The 17,667-nt window shown below is 29.3% G+C and overlaps 1 protein-coding gene across 1 annotated transcript; it reads left to right on the top strand.

The window, feature by feature from the left end:
• The first annotated feature begins 539 nt into the window (after positions 1–539).
• Positions 540–2,989, top strand: LOC100208647 (zinc finger protein 470). Its single transcript, XM_065804718.1, has 4 exons — positions 540–778; positions 1,483–1,590; positions 1,659–1,895; positions 2,020–2,989. Exons 1-4 carry the CDS (start codon positions 683–685, stop codon positions 2,866–2,868), a joined length of 1,290 nt encoding a protein of 429 aa, XP_065660790.1. The 5' UTR covers positions 540–682; the 3' UTR covers positions 2,869–2,989.
• Positions 2,990–17,667: the final 14,678 nt, after the last annotated feature.

The following is a 17,667-nucleotide window of genomic DNA, read 5'->3' as shown; positions in this document are numbered from 1 at the left end:
TAGAGAGTCGCTAACCAAAGAAATTATCTCAAGTATCGGTCTCAGTCTTCCACGTGTACTTAATGCAATTGCGGAATGCAAATTCTCACGTTAGCAAGGGTTTGCCAAAAAAAATAAACTTTATTATATGAATGAGCTTTTATAATTAACTATCAAAAATGAGTTTTTGAGTAAACAAAGTTTTTCATTTAGCTTTATTTTTCTGTTGCACTTTTGTTAAATTTATCAGTGTTTGATCGAGAATAAAAAATGATGCTAAATCTTGAATATTTTTTTAAGAAAATTAGTTTTTATTTTAATTGTATTTAGTTATAAAATTCAGTTTTAAAATTAATGAAGAAAACCTATTATTATTACGTCTTAATAAGTTAGATAATTAGTTTTACTGTCATAAGTTGTTAACTCATTGCGTAACTATTAATAATAAAGATGAGAGGTTGTAAATTTTAAATTTTACTATTATTTTTAGTGACATAAAAAAACATAATATTGTCAGTTTTTTAGGTTGATGTGAGATCTCGCATTAATTAATACTTAAAATAATCAGATTGTAAGATAAACTGCCCGCCCTCTTTTTATTAGTTTTACAACGTTTTTTCGGACTGCGAGTAGTTCTTACGACATATAAATACAAACGTTTAAAGTAATACCAATACTTCCCGTGAGTTTTCATACCCGTGCGATGGGTTTCGGAGATGTAGTTGAAAAGTTTGGAAGGATAGAAAATAAAAGCATCGCAGATAGAGTAGAATGTGTACTTGATACATGTGTTAGAAAGGTACTCGATGTAATTTACTTTATGAATATTTTTTATACTAAAGTATAGAATTGTTTAACATTCAATATTGTTTGTAATACTTTTCAAAGTTTTTTTTAAACGTTAAACTAAAATATTCAACTTGTATATTTTATAATCGTGCAGATGAAAATAATAATTTTTTGAACCTTTTAAAACAAAGTTATATCTTTTTCTTAAAGTTTGTTGTAATTTTTTTTCCCTGCAAGATTATGAAGTGAGAGTATCAAAAGTCCATTACGTAACTTAAAATCGTTTTAAAATAGAGTAGAGTTCTTGTACTTTTTACTTTTTTTTTCCTCAATGACTAGAATTGCTATTAAAACATATAATGTTATAATTTTAAAGTGTACATGGTAAAATAAATGAGCTGTTTTCTAAAATTCTTATATTGAAAGACTTTACATACATTTTAAGCATTTTAAAACTGTCTAAAATTTAAGATTTAAAACATAAAAGATAATATTTTTCAAAGACATAAAAATAGTTGTACAATCATTTTAATATCATGGTTATTATAAGTTACAATGAAATTCTTTATTAAATTTTTTTAATATAATTATCAGCCTAAATTATTATTTTGAAAACTTGTTTTAAATATATCATAGTTTTAATTAGGATATCTGAATTAATATTAAAAGGTAATAGTAATGTTTATATCATTTACAATGTGCTGATTTTACTAGGATGGTGTTAGATATTATAAAGTTGCCTGGCGAGATACATGGGAAAGAGAAGATCTCCTGGTTGCATGTGAAAGTGTTATAAAAGAATTTTGGGATAATTTAGAAAAGGTATATTAGGTTTTAAATTAAATGTCTCTTTTTAATCTTTTGATGTTTCAATGCAAATTTTTTCACAGGATAAAAGTATAAACTCGAAAAGCAGCCTACCAAGTTATAAATATAATGTTACATCAGGTCGTAGAAAAAGCCACCCAAAAAAATTTATCGGTTCTGAAAATGGTCAACAAACATACAAAGACTATTCGAATGAAGCCTTAGTAGTTGATATACCAGAATGTCGACCTGTTGATGAGTATCCTGTTTTGATTATAAGAGATTCAGATGTCTATGCTGAGCCTATAATAGGGAAACAAGTAAACTGTCAATATTTATTATTTAGCTATTATTTCATTTTCATATTACATCATATTATTTAATTTTTGTATTACTTTTTTTTCTTTTACTCCTATTTTACTTTTTTTTATAAATTTTTTTAAGGCAAATGGTGAGAAAGCTGCATTGCCACAGAGTCAAGCTACATTGCCATCATTTTCGGACAAATTTAAATGGTCTTATGAGTATCCACTTAAAAAATGTGATCAGCTTCCACGCTTGATGTGTCATTCTACAGAAAAGACATTTAATCACATAGAGAAATCTGTGCATACAAAAACTGAGGATTTAACATCACTTAGGATGACAGTAATAAATTTAAATAACAAATTACAACCATCATCTATGTCTTATGACTTAGACAGCAGTTCTATTGTTGATCAACCTAATATTTGTGAAGACAGGACTAAATATCTATTGAGAAATAGTACTCCAAATTCTTATATTAGTGAAAATAATACACTTAAAAAAAATGAGGATAGAGATGTTCATTCGGATAATTCAAAACCTACATCACATTTACTTTTAAAGTTATCTTCTACTCCTCCTCATCTGTCAGCTGATAAAACTTCCTCACAAGTATTTCCTGTTTTTAAAGCATCAAATGGAGAGGGTAAGCGAAGTATAGCTTTACCCAAAAACGGAACAAAACCTGTTAATGCTCCTCTTCATGTTGTAAATGAAAATGGGGAGCAACGACCTCAATGCGCTGAGTGTTTTCAAACTTTTAAAAAACGTGCTGCTCTAGAGAGGCATATGATGATTCATAGGGGAATAAAACCTTTTCAATGTCAATTTTGCAGTCAAAAATTTCGTCAAAAACACCATCTCCAAGGTCATGTAATGTTACACACAGGTGAGCGACCTCATTCATGTACCTTATGTAACAAAAAATTCAGAATGCGACACCATTTACTTGAACATGAACGTATTTCACACAAAGTCTTTCGATAAATTTAAGTTTTTTACTGATTTTTTATCTAATCATTCCATTTTAGAATAAAATATTTTTTCGAAAAGGGCAATATATATATATATACTAATTGTCAATATTATCAATGCATTACTAATATATATATATATATATATATATATATATATATATATATATATATATATATATATATATATATATATATATATATATACTAAATTATTTTTCATCCACAAATAAAATATATCGATGTTTTTAGCTGGCATTCTTTTTGTTCTTTTTCTATCTGATAATTTTGTATTCTAAATATTTTTGTGAGGTAGATGGCTATATATATATATATATATATATATATATATATATATATATATATATATATATATATATATATATATATATATATATATATATGTATACAATTATTTCTGATGTAAATATTTACTTTTATTCTGTTTTAATTTTATCAAATTGATGTAAAGTTTTAATGCGTTTTTCAAAGCATTTTTTCGATTTATATTTAGGTTTACTTTTAAAAACTTAAAGTTTTATTGGTTTTGTTTAAAAAAAAAAAATTTTCTATGATTTTTAAACAAAATTTTCTTGTTAGTTTGTAAAGACATTTTTTTGTGTTGCTGTTGCTATAAACTCCATAAAATTGCTTGTATTTTTATATCATGTTTTAAAACTATTTTCTATCATTGACAAATACAAGGTGTTTATATGATTTTATATTTTACTGTAGTTCCTTCACGTATTATTAATTTTCATATATAAATAGGATAAGAGGGTACTTTGCAATTCTAAAAATAAATAAAGTTCCGGTTGTTTTTACTATTTAAATTTACAATTGGGTATCTAATTTTCATAAGTAAAAATTTACAAAGTTTTATAAAATAAGCAATTTGTCATATTTAATAACAGTTTTTAATATTAAATATATGAGTGCTATTGTCCTAGATTTTCGAAGCAGGTACTGCTTTGATTCGATACGTCTTTTGTTACTATTGATTTCATAAATAAGTACACAACGCTTTGTTTTTTTAGTTTTGACTAATTTTTGTTATTCTCATTTCTTAGTTGAAGCAAAATTAATTCTTTATAATTTAGTAACATTTGAGAAACAAGCCTAAAGTATATAGCTTGGATGAAATTTTGCTGCGGCGTATTACCACAACACTAAAACGTAATTTTAATGTGATAGTAGGTTGTATCTTAACAATTTACCTTATGCTAATAATGCTATTTACCTTATGCTAATGCCTCAGTAAATAAAGACAAATAAACATCAATAAAAATTTTGTGGCTGAAATAAAATAAAATGTCGCTGTTATTGTTAAACAACTTTAATCGTAAAAACATCGACACGACACCCTTTAAAATTAAGTTGACATTTAAAATTAAGTTGTCAACTTAAGTTTTATTTTAAAGTTGACGCAAAATAAGATTACTATAAAACTTCAAACATGCAAAGAACTATTTACTGAGCCGTATTTTTATTTATGTATATAAAATATGTTGTGAAACGTTTTTTTAAGATTCGCATGTAATGTACTCTTCTAATACCTCTGGGTAAAATTTTCATTATATATAACACCTTCTATCAACCTTAAAAAGTATGAAACCTATATTTTATATTGTCGAAAATTTTAAAGGTCATCTGTCGATCAATTTCTGATTTTAAGCATTTTCCAAACGCTATCTTGAGCACTAAAAATTGAAGGAATACCACTTTGACAAAGAAAAGGAAAAATATTGTTTTATAATAATCAATTAAATCTGTATATTTTGCAAACATTAATGCAACTCTGATGTCATATGCAACTCTGATGTCATATAACTTTCTTATTTACAGAGTTTTATGCTGAAAAATTGTGGTTCAAAACTTATTTAAATTTTCCAGATTTCAACAACCATTTAAGTTGATTTATAAGAAAAAAATTTTTTTGTCAAACTCGCATATTTATTCACAACATGTTTTTAATAAATATGTTCATTATTGAAACTATTTTCTTTATTGTTAACAATAAAGAAAATAGTTTCAATAGTGACTTTTGTTACAAAATAACATAAACCTTGGGAAGTTTTGAATAAATCATTGGAAAACATCAAAATGGAGCAAAAAATACTTAAAACTAATGAAAGAAGAAAACTCAAAAGCAACGTAACCTTTTAGCATATAACTTTAAAAATTTTATATTAGTTTCTGAACTAAAATAAAGTTCATTGCAAAAAATTTTGTAGTTTCTAATTACATATGATTAATTTAAAATGATCACAAGAAAAAAAAAATTGTAACATAATCATGTGTATATAAATATACAAGAATTTGCGTATACACGAGTGTGTGTGCATTAGGGTGGTCATTAAAAAACTTTTTTTGAAAATGTCTGCTCCCACCCTTTAAATGAGTTCTATATAATAAAATAGTACTGGAATTAAAAAAATATATATCTAAGACCCTTAAACATCAGCCAGGTCCCTAATATTATCAAAAAAAAGTTCATTAAAAGCATATTATGTTGGATCTCAAAAGAAGCAAAATTTTAATAAAATTTAAAAAATAATCATGATTTTTTTAAAAAAAAAAATTATAATTTAATAACGATTTTATAAAAAAAAAATATAATTTAAATTTCACTGCCGAAAAAATTACATTTTTAACTAAAAATAAAAATATGCATTTTTACAAAAAAAATTTGTTATGATTTTTTTCTCAATGTTTTTTATAAAATGATAATTATTTTTGAAATTTTTATATAATTCTTCATTTGAGACCAAAAATGACTTTTGAAGAACTTTTTTGTGATAGTATTAGGGACCCGTTTGATCTTTAAGGGACTTGAGTTATCCCTAAATTTTTTTTTTTTTTGAAAATTTTTTCATTTATTTTATTACATAGAACTCAGTTCCATATAATAAATCAGCAGACATTTTCAAAAAAAATTGTTTTGATGGCTACTCTAGAATACATATACATATATGTGTGTAAGTATATGCATACATGTGTGTATATATATATATATACATTTTTTTTATTTTTTTAATTTTTTCAGTATAAATTAATATAAAAAATTTCAAAATCTCTGTGACATGCAATAAAAGTTCGAAATAAGATAATTAATGATACTAATGAAATATTTCATTAATCATTATTAAAAGCGACAAATTTTTAAAATATAAAATATCACAAATTTTTTTCCACAATAGGGGTAAATATACCAAACAAAATCCCTTTAACTAATTATAAATTAACAGATGATCTTGAAACATCAAATTCTTTACAATTTACAAACCTAACGCTTGAGGAACTTGATACACACACTAAAAAAATAAGGTAGAAATTTCTACAATATGGTAAGATATGTGGAATACCCTTAGTATGATATAATTTTATACCTTTTAAGTGGAAATTTATATTAAAAACACTAATTTGTACATTAAAGGTATATTTGTATACTAAATTACTAAATTAAAATTACTAAAGGTATACTACATATCCTATCCTAAAGTAGATATTTTTACCTTAGAAGAAATAAATCAGTAGGGCCTGACAAAATAAATGGAAATTTTTTAAAAACGTTAGAAAGAATCATGCATAACGTAGCGTACATCACATCATTAACGATAAACACTTTTATGAAAATCAGTTCGGTTTTTAAAAAAAGCTCGACCGGACATGCTATTCTTCATTTAACACGTTGTATTGATGAATTTTTCAAAAATCTAAAATTTACACTTGGCGTTTTCATTGACTTTAAAGAACTTTTAACACGGTCAATCATAACATTTTGCTTAAAAAATTTGTATACTATGGCATAGCAGGTAAAACTCTACGTTGATTCAAAAGTTATATCTCTAACCAAAAGCAATTTTTTAACAAAAATTTTCTTTACATGGTCTAAGATTTCTATATTATCTCAAACATTAATAAACATAACATATGGTTTCTTTTCATTATATATATAAATGATCTTCACAAAACATTTGATTTGAAAACTACAACTTTTGCAGATGACGTAAAGTTGTTTTATTCACGTGAAAATGTAAATATATGCTTTTTAATAATATGAAAAGAGAACCAAAAAATTTTATTTTGATTAAAAAAAAAGACTATTTCTAAATATTGATGAAGCAAAATGGATACTTTTCTATTCGAACTATAAAAAAACAGATAATGCACGTAAATATGCCTGATCTAAATGTAACTCTGTTTCAAAAAGTATTGGTTTTTTATACAAATTTAGAGGTATTTCAAACGAAAACTAATTAACTCAATTATACTACTTTTTTATTCATTGTCATATAAATTATGCAAATATTACAATGGGGAAATACACATAAAACTAAACTGAAATCTTTTAATCGGCCCACATAATAAATTTTAAAAATTTCAAAGTCTGAACTTATTAAACTTTTTAAAGAAATGGACGTTTTAAATGTTTATCAACTAAATGTATTTAATGCTTTGTGCTTTATGTACAAATGTAAAGAGCTTATTTCCCCCGATGTTTTTGTAAAACTTTACAATATTAAACTCCAAAACAAATAAAATCTACGTAATAAAAGCATTCTAAGAAAACCTATTTGCAAAAATAAACATGCTCAATTTTGCATATCTTTTCTTGGACCTTTTCATTGGAATGAAGTAGTACGGCCTAATTTTGCTTTTTCATCTCAGTTGATCTATTACTTTTTCAAACAATCTATAAAAAAAATAATTTTTTTAACACAAAATATTTTATTTTTGATTCTTTAAAATATTTCAGATGTTCGTATTAATTTGTTATGTTTTATTGTGAATTTTACTTTTGAAGTATGTACATTATTTAAACTATGGGGTCATCCATGATGACCCCATGCATCCAACGCATCCAATGATGACCCCATGCATCCAATGCATCCATGATGACCCCATGCATCCAATGATGTCAGTGTTTTTTCTCAACTTTTCGACTGCCCCTCCCTTTTGTCAAACTGTCAATTTTTGGCCAATCCCCCGTTATATATGATGTCAGTTTTTGTGTACTCCCCCCCCCTCCCTGAAAAACAACAAAACTGCTTAAAAACCATTGATTTTTTTTTGATTAAATTATACACTTATATAATAGTAGATCTCATCAAATTATATAATAGTCAATATCTCATTAAATAATCAACTAAGCAAGTAATACTATATATATAGTATATTATATATATATATATATATATATAATACTATATATATGTATATCTTTAATATAATCTTCCCATGGGTTGTTGAAGTGATCATTGATTGAAACAATAGGTAGTAAATGCTTTCCGCTCTAAAAGGATATCGTATTCTTGAGGTACAATCAAACTCGTTGCGTTAACTTCATTTCCATCTAACCATTCAGCAGTTTCCGAACTCTTCTGCAAGGCGATGACTGTCAAAAATTCTGTCAGACGCTTGGCAGCGATACGAACAGGTTGGACCCTTTTGATTAGAGGAAGTGTTATAGCAGAATGGATAGAAACGCGCTTTTTCAACATAGCTTGAGAGGCAAAGTAGATATTGCACTTTTTAAAGATTCTATCAGCTAGGCTAGACTGAATTGATGGACGCATCATACGGCAAAATTGGAAATGCTTTGGCAGTACAAGAAAGAATACTTTCAATGTTTGATACGATGAGCATAAAGACGGATGATGGAAACAATTCTTTTGCTCCTTCTGAGACATCTACTGCTTTGAGCCCGTCTCTCGTTTGGTTGACAGGGACAGGTGACGGAAGAAATCTTGCTCTAATTAGAGTAAAGTAAGAGCTTCTAGTAGTCCGACAACAAGAACGATTTTCACGTTTCATAATTTGAGTAAAATATTGACTTGTACGAAGATGATCGGCAATCCAACGTAGATCTTGTAATAAAAGTCTCCATGACTCTAGCTCTGATTTTTCTGGATCAATATACTCTGCAATGGTTGGATAACCGTCAATTTGAATATCAGACAAAATATCAGCCAAAGCCGGTACAGCAAAACCAAAGTTCTATTTTTCTAAATTTTCATCTATTGTCCTGCCTGATTTAAAAAGATATGTTGGTCATTATAGGTTAAAAATTATATTAATATTTTTACAAATTAACTATTGTCAATGTAATTACCTTGAGAATCAAGATAAGTTCCGTAATGTTTGTGCGGAAGAATCACCCCAGAAAATTCTTTACTTAGAGGTGCCATTTGTCGCTCAGCTCTGTTGAATGCACTGCGGCCTGGAGCGTTCGTCATGATGAAAAGAGCGTCAAGGTTATTCTTCAGGAAATGGTGAATCCCGATTTCAATTACTTTCTGGTATCTGGGATTTTCGTCAGGTCCTCCATAGATGCTAAACACGACGTTAGGCTTAACCATATTAGTTTGAGGATCTATGGTAATAGAGTCGAATTCTTTGATATCCAAGAGCCGCTGAAAGTCTAATCCATGAGCGAAGGCGGTCGAGGATGCGTGCTTTCCTGATCGAACAGCAATGTAGGTAGGTCCAGAATAAGTAACAGCATCTGTTTTTCCAAGACCATCTTTTTTGATCGTGATTCCAGCGTATACATATGGTATAAGCTTGTGTTTAGCAGCCACGACCCAGTCGTGATCCGGGAGAGTTACCCGGTACTCCAAATGCATCAACAACGGCGCCTGTTTTTTGGCTGCTGTTATACCAAGCACTCTAGCTTTGTCGTCTTGGCTAATGAAACACACTTTATCTGGCCCTAAAATAGAACAAACTTGTTTCGCATTTTTTATAGTTAAACTGCAAAAGAGTCCGTCAATATGTTTTAAATGAGATTCATTCTGAGGACTGATCAATCTAACAGGGACTGTTTTGACGTGCCTTTTGCCTTCTAATATTCCGTAACTTCTCGGAAGTAGACGAGTATAGAGGGCGCTCTTGCTGATTGCAAATCCAATTTTGTTCATCTCGGATGTCAATTTGTCGAGAGTTTTAATGCTCTAAATAATAAAGAAATATATTTGGATATAATTAACTTTTTTATAGAAAACAGGATTTATTTCGTAAATTCAAATCAAATCATGAAATTAGTTGTTAATATTTAAAGGATATTTACAATAGTGCAAGTACTAATTAAGAGTAAAATTCTAACAAGTACAATATTAACAAACATAGCTAAGCTATCGATACCCGTAGAACCTCTGACCGACGTCTTTCATCAGCGGACAAACCATGGAGAGCAATATCCATAATCGTCTTCAAAAGAAGAGGTTGATCTACTTCTAATGACGGTCAACCAGGTTTCTTTCTGATTTTTAGTTTTTCTTTGACTTCTGGATGCTCCAAGCAGATTTCCTCCATTCTCGCTTTTTTCAGTTCTTTAGTTTTCTTCTGTTGCGCTTAATCATACTTTTTTTTGGCCAGTTCTTTACATAGATGAGCTAATTTCTTCTTTTTCTTTTTCAAATCATCCTCTTTAGCTTCAGCAATAAATCTACTTCTCTTTCTAGTCTTCAATCCAGCAACTTCACAACTCAAAGCTGCAATCTCAGAATTGAGTAGATCTTGAGCCATTGTTCTTGCATTTTTTGATTTTTTGTGGTCAACAAACTCAAAGTTAATGCACTTTGTTGATCATCAATAACAGATCGCTCATTGGTGGGCTAAACAAACTGTGAGGAATTCTTGTCAAATTCAAGTGGAGTATACGTTGGGGCAGACTGATTTGGAGTATTGGCCCAAAATGATAACTGCTTGCTCTTGAACTTCATTGCCTTTTCATTAAATAAATTGATTAAATGCATTACTCTTGATTCAAGATCCTTATGCACCAGTTTCTCTTCTTTTAATGAATTCCATATACTATGGACTTCTTTCTGGATAATAGCCTTTTTTTTAACGGGATGAGCATTTTTATACGAGACCATCAATAAGTTAAGTAATACGGTTTAATCCATCAGAGCAATCAGAATAATGATTTTGCTCATCGTTAGCACAAGCTTTTTAAAAGAGTTTCTTCAACCCGCTAGGGAGAAATTAGCGTTTTGAATTTTCAATAGACTTTATGTGTTTGCATTGCATTACGTTTTACGATCAACTAGAGAGCAATTAGAGTTTCATATTTGAACGACAATTTAATTTCAAAAAATGATAAATTTATGAGTTTACTTTTATGAGTTTACTTTGAAACACTTTTTATAATCCGCTAGGGAGCGAATAACGATTGTGAATTTTATATGCAACGAGTTAATATTTCTAACATAATTTGATTCGCAGTCAAATGGTAATATATTAATAAAACGATAGTAATTTTTATTTTACGTTAGTAGTTTTTATATTTTTAATGTCTCTAAGAAACTTATTATATTAATTTATAATATTATATTATTATAATATCATAAATAATATAATAAGTTAATATTATTATATTATTATAAATAACTTAAGAAAATATAATATTTTTATAAATTCCATGCACTTAATATTAATTTCCCTTCAAACAAAACATCATTTCTATACCATTTAGTAGATGTAAATACCGTTAAAATCTACTCATTAAAACTAAAAAAATAATTTAAATTGACATCATTTTGGCCTTAACACCCCCTCCCCATTATCAATTAGTGTCCAGCATTCCCCCCCCCCCTCCCCTCTATATTTACTGACATTATTTATGGATGACCCCTATGATATATTTAAAGGGGGTTATACTTTAAATATATTTTTATTTTTTAAGGTTTATAGATGTTTTTATTGTAAAAGAAAATATAATTTTATATTGCTAAGGGCTTCTTGGTAAGGTCATTACAATCTTTTTGAAGTTCTGTCCGTATTATATTATAAATCTTATTGTAAATAATATTATAAGTTCGTATAACATAAACACATGCATGTATATATATATATATATATATATATATATATATATATATATATATATATATATATATATATATATATATATAAATATATATATATATATATATATATATATATATATATACACCTATAGTATCACTTATGGGGACAGATTTTACAAAAAAACGAAGACTTACGGGGACATTAGCATTATCGGGGATATTATAGTGTATCCGTTAAGTTTTTGTCCCATAAACATCGTTTTTTTGTACAAAAAATATCCTCATAACCAACTTTTATAGAGAACAAAAAGTACATACATCGACTATCAAATAGACTGACTCGCAACGGAGTGCTGCTACATCAATTGAGGATTTGGTTTGGGTTAGCATCAAGGTCAGGCTTAAGGTTAGGGTTACGGCAAGGTTTAAATATGGTTGTATTACTATAATTACCCGTTTTTGTAAATAGATGAAAATAAAAATGAAATATAACATATAATAAATAAATAAAAATAATAAAAATAAATATAAAAAACATATTTTTATAATAGAAAAATAAATTTAAAGATGTATAAATAAAAATATAATAAAAATTACAAAAAAAAATGTTATTTATGATAAAAATAGTATAAAAATAGAAAAAAAAATACATAAAGGGAACAAAAAAATATTATTATATATTTATATATATATATAAATATTATTTATATATATATAAATATATACACACACACACACACACACATTAGTTATCGACTAAAATTTGGTTCGGTTCCGGTTCCGGCCACAACTCTGACCAGATTTTTCGGTTCCTGTTTCGGTTCCGTAATATTTAAGATTTCGGTTCCGGCCGGAATTTCGGTGCAAAATGCTACCGAAAATGAATATTTTTATATGTAATATCTTAAAGTTTTTCTAAGCATTATCATTTTGATAAAATAAATTAAATAAAAGTTTTTAAAATTAAATGATAAGCTTGAGAATTAACGAAAATAAGATTTTGCTTTGTTTGAAAAGGAAATAATTTTCTTGTTTAAATTAATACTAAGCCGCCGTGGTGCAGTTGTAGTGCACTTGCCTCGGAAACGTTAGATCTGTGGTTCAAACCCCACCTCTGGGCAAGTTTTGCGACATCGGTTGGAAAGGAGGCGTGAACTTCCTATTAAATGCTCTTCCGCTGTGCTCTGTAATAAGACCGTAAGGACTTCTCGAGGCACATAAATAACATTAAAAAAAATATATTCATATCTTGTTTAGTTTTTTATCTTTATTATTTGAAAGATAATACTGTTGTTATGAGTATAACTTTTATATAAATGGATATATATATTAAATATTATAATTAATTTAAAAAATTCAAATTTTATTCTAGTTTTATATAATCTATATAGTGTCAAATTATCTGTTGTTTCTCTTAAATCAACTCTTTTAAGTTTAGAGCAACAGTTTTTAATTGCATTTGGGCAACTAATTCAGTTGGACAACAATTTCAACACTGTAATTTCCTTAAGGGAATTGTATGGTTGAAATCGTTAATATTTGTCCAAAGAGAGCATATTGTTAATTATTGTCCAAAGGGAATTTTTGTGTAGCAATCATTACAATAAATATTGGAAATACAAAAAGCTTGTCAATTATATTTTTAACATTTTTATTTGACGCAAACCAGCAACGTTAAAAAACCGTTTTATCTTTCATTCTAACAAAATGAATTCAAAAAGAAAAACAAGTTTAGCATCGAAATACTTAATAATCGAAGCAAACAATCCAAGAATAGTTCAGTGCAAAATATGCAACGGCAAAGTTCCAAGAGGATCAGACGACCCCAAAAACAAGGATTACAGTATTGTGCAAATTAGTTCGGACAGTGGCAAAATTGGAATAATTTTCACAATAAGCCCAACTTTTAGCTATGATACTAAAGATTCTCTTGTTTTTTCAGATAAATAAGTGTTTTACGGTAGTCTAGTAGTGTCTGGCAACTCTTTGCTGCCTGGAAGACATTCTAGCAAACGCATCAGTGGCTTCAGTGCTACTCCAGGCTTTGTGCAGAAAGGTTGTGACGGATTATTCACCTCGTATTCACGATGGACATCACTCCCAAGAAACGTGCAAGCATTATAGCTCTTAAAGAACATGCTGGTTTGAGCATTAGACAAATTTCTACGAAAATGAAGGTGGCCAAGTCAACCGTTGGTGACATCGTGAAAAGAAAAAAAGACACTGGTGAATCTTCAACACTGCAACAAGGAAGATGTGGAAGAAAACGAAAGACAACCCCTCGCGATGATACAGTTATCATCAGAGAGAGTATAAAGAATCCTAAGAAAACAAGTGCAGACCTTCAGAGAGATTTGTCCACATCAGGCGTAAATATTTCTTCTTCAACTGTCCGACGAATGCTCCTTGAAGTTGGCAGATTTGGCAGAAAACCTCTAAAGAAACAATTATTGACATTGGTTATGAAGAAAAAACGTCTCCAATGGGCACATAGGTATTTTCAATGAACAGCAGACGACTGGAAAAAAGTAGTATTCTCCGACGAATCGCATTTTGAAGGCTGCAGGTCAAAGTTTGTGAGACGAAGCAAAGGTGAACCGCTTCGGTCAGGACATATTCAACAAGCACCCAAACATCCGCCTAAAAAGATGTTTTGGGGTAGTTTTAGTGCTAAAGGCCTTGGGCGACTCATTAACGTAGAGGGAATGATGAATAGTGATAAATACAAGGCTATTTTGGAGACTCATTTGCTTCCTAGTATGACAAGGGACTTTCCAGATGGAGATGGCATTTTTCAGCAGGATCACGCACCATACCATACTTCACGTAAAATGCGCACATTCTTTGAAGAAAGTGGACTGGAGATTTTAGACTGGCCTGGAAATTCTCCAGACATCAATTCCGTTAAAAACTTATGAGCTATAATCAAACAAAGACTCCTGAAAGAAGACTGTTCGACAATGGCAAAGCTAATTAGTGCTGTAATTAGGACCTAGTATCATGATGAGCAAGTGACTAAAATGTGTTCAACTTTGGTCGAATCCATACCAAATTGTGTTCAAATGCTTGTAAAAGCAAAAGGAGGTCATATCTCCTATTAATCATATCATATTTTGTACTATTGGCATATTTTTTTTGAGAAAACTTCAATGTGGCAAATAATTGTGTTATTTCAACCACTGTCCGAACTAATTTGCACAATACTGTATATAGACTAAGTCATACCTGGAGAATCATCATCCAAACATCAAACTTACGCCAGAAAGTTCAGGAAATCCAAAAGCCAATGAAGAAGCTGAATTGAAATTAAACAAGAGAAAGACAGTTCCAATCGTCAATATACGATTAAAAAACAAAGAATTGACATGTTAAAACCTACAATTCCAAACTGAGTTCAAGCTTCTTCAAAAATTGAATCTAATTCTGAAAAAGACCAAAAATTTCACAAGTCAATATTTGAAATAATGGTTCTTGACCTACAACCGTAGTCTATTGTCAATGATGCTGGGTTTTTGAGGCATCATGCTCTTGTTGCTCCTAATTACGTAATTACTTGCGTAAATACTACAGAAGTTTACTGGATCCAGCTTATGAAAAAATAAATTTGCTCTCAAGGAAAAGTTGGTTCAATCAGAAGCTGAAAGTGTGTCAGTCTGTCTTGATGCATGGCCATCATTTCATTATGGCTAACTGGGATGACGGTTGACTTTATTTCCAAAGATTGGAACCGTGTCAAATTCTGCATTTTTTGTTCTCAATTTGATGAAAGACATACCGCAAAAAACATTTTCAACAAGATCGAAACAAAAGCAAAGGAGTGAGAAATTTCCTCAAAAATTGAAATTTGCTTAAGAGGCAATGCAGCAAATGTAAAGGCAGCCTGTAATGAACCAAACTGTAATTAAGTGTCAGCTGTATGCCTTAACCATTTCCTTCAACTTATCATCAAAAAAGAACTATTTTCAGATCCAATCATAGACGGACTGATTGCAAAGAGTCAAAAACTCTGTTCTTACGCATCCCATTCTACTGCTTTCTACACTGAAATTTACAGACATCGAGAAATCTAAATGGATACAAAAGTCAGACTTGGCTTAAAAAGCGATGTTGCCACAAGATGGAACTCTACCTATTATATGCTTGAGCAAACTTTACACCCGAAGCCAGCCGTTGCTGCTACCTTAATCAAATTTTCTTCAGTGGGAGTTGAATTTTGTCCAAGATTGGAGCCTCTGTGAAAAAGTGGTGAACATTTTAAGTGTTTTTGAGGAGGCAACAAAAATGATGTCAGGTGTTGACTCCTATATTTCAATTGTGAAAACAGTAATTAAAGCTTGGGAAACAATCTCTGCGATATCAGTGTTCAGGAGTTGAAAATTGCTATGAAAAATGCAATGGAAAAACGTTTTCAGCATTTGAAAAAACAGAACATTGTTCAGTTGCAACTCGATCCAAGATACAAATGGCATTTTTTTCATATCTCACGGTGCTTTGCAAAATGCTAAACACGTTGTCATGTCCCAAAACGGACAATTTTGAATCTCTAGATGAATTGACTTCTGCAACTCAAATTCTATTTGGCAACAATGAAAAAAACGCATTATTTGTTCAAATGTCAAAAATTATTGCGCAATCTCAAACTCAAATAGGACCAAATGCACGTTCATCTTCCAAAATGATAGAAGAAGCTTTGAATGATTTTTTGAATAGTTCAATGGCTTCTCAATGCCTTGAGTTTTAGAAAAGCTATGAAAAAAAAATGCAAATTAGCGTTGATTAAGGTGGCAAAAAAGTACCTCACACCACCTCCAACATCTACAGATATTGAAAGACTGTTTTCTACAGCTGGAGATATTCTCTCAAACGAAAGAAACAGAATCTATCCAGAAAATTTAGAAAAACTTCATTTTTGTCGAGAAAATCTTCCAGTTGTTGAATTCTGTTTATTTTCTGTTCCGGTTCCGGTTATGAATAATAAAAAATCAATTTTCGATTTGGTTCCGGTTCCGGCAAAATACTAGTTCCGGTCGATCACTAACACATGCATGTATATGTATACATACATGCGTGTATATATAGATACACATGCATGTATATTTACATAAACACATAAAATGCTACAATTTTTTTTCTTTTCTTATTTTTCTTTTCAAATCTTAAATTAATCTTTAGTATTTTAAACGAATTTTTTTCTTGCAAACTCTAAATCTAAATATATATTAAATAAATAGTAAAATTTTTTCAATTTTTTTTCTAATATAAAGAATGCGGAAACTAGTAGAAGAATGCAAGCTCTTATCATCAGGCTTGGACTAAAACGCCGGGATACCGGGAGATTTCCTGTGGGCCGGTTGCCATAAAAAAATCATACTTTTAGTTAGGTTATATTTTATTTTCCGTTGATTATTATAATAAACGGTAAACTAAAATATAACTAAAAGTAAATTGTAACCTCTTAACCTAACTCTGACATTCTATATAAATTGAACAATAATCAATGCGAGCCAAGTAAAGAAACTTAAGACAACTATAATTATTTTTTAAAACTCCTATCGGATTTTTTGAAATCATTTTTTAAATTTCATCCAAAACAAAAAAAATTTGATCTAAACGTTTAAATTAATTAACATAATTTTTATTTCAGAAACAATAGGCCTTGTCACTCGCAAACACACAAAAACTGTTTTGTTCATTTTGTCTGGCATTTATCAAAGCCTCAGATCAATCAAGGTTCTTTAGTGGATATAACTTTACGAATTTCAAGCATGTTTATCAAAGAATATCTGAGCATAAAAGCAGCAACCGATGGAGCCTCCAATATGCAAAGTCAATAAAGTGGATTCAATACCTGATTAAATAGATTTAATAGGGTGCATATTTTGAAAGCCTATACAGGCTCAGAATAAACGTTAATAAGAGCGTTAATCTGATTCGCCAATTTTTAAAGAGAGGCAAGTGCGCCATTTTTGAAAAATATATTTCATTGTAATGGTATA

The sequence above is a fragment of the Hydra vulgaris genome, chromosome 09 (genome assembly GCF_038396675.1).
Source record: "Hydra vulgaris chromosome 09, alternate assembly HydraT2T_AEP".
In the NCBI taxonomy this organism is placed as follows: Eukaryota; Metazoa; Cnidaria; class Hydrozoa; order Anthoathecata; family Hydridae; genus Hydra; species Hydra vulgaris.
This window is presented reverse-complemented; position numbering and strand designations above follow the sequence as displayed.

Excerpts from the sequence above, each read along its gene's own strand:
- LOC100208647 (XM_065804718.1), top strand. The coding sequence starts at position 683 with ATGGGTTTCGGAGATGTAGTTGAAAAGTTTGGAAGGATAGAAAATAAA. Across the intron at positions 1,591-1,658 it reads TTTGGGATAATTTAGAAAAG|GATAAAAGTATAAACTCGAA; the intron begins GTATATTAGGTT and ends ATTTTTTCACAG. Across the intron at positions 1,896-2,019 it reads AGCCTATAATAGGGAAACAA|GCAAATGGTGAGAAAGCTGC; the intron begins GTAAACTGTCAA and ends AATTTTTTTAAG.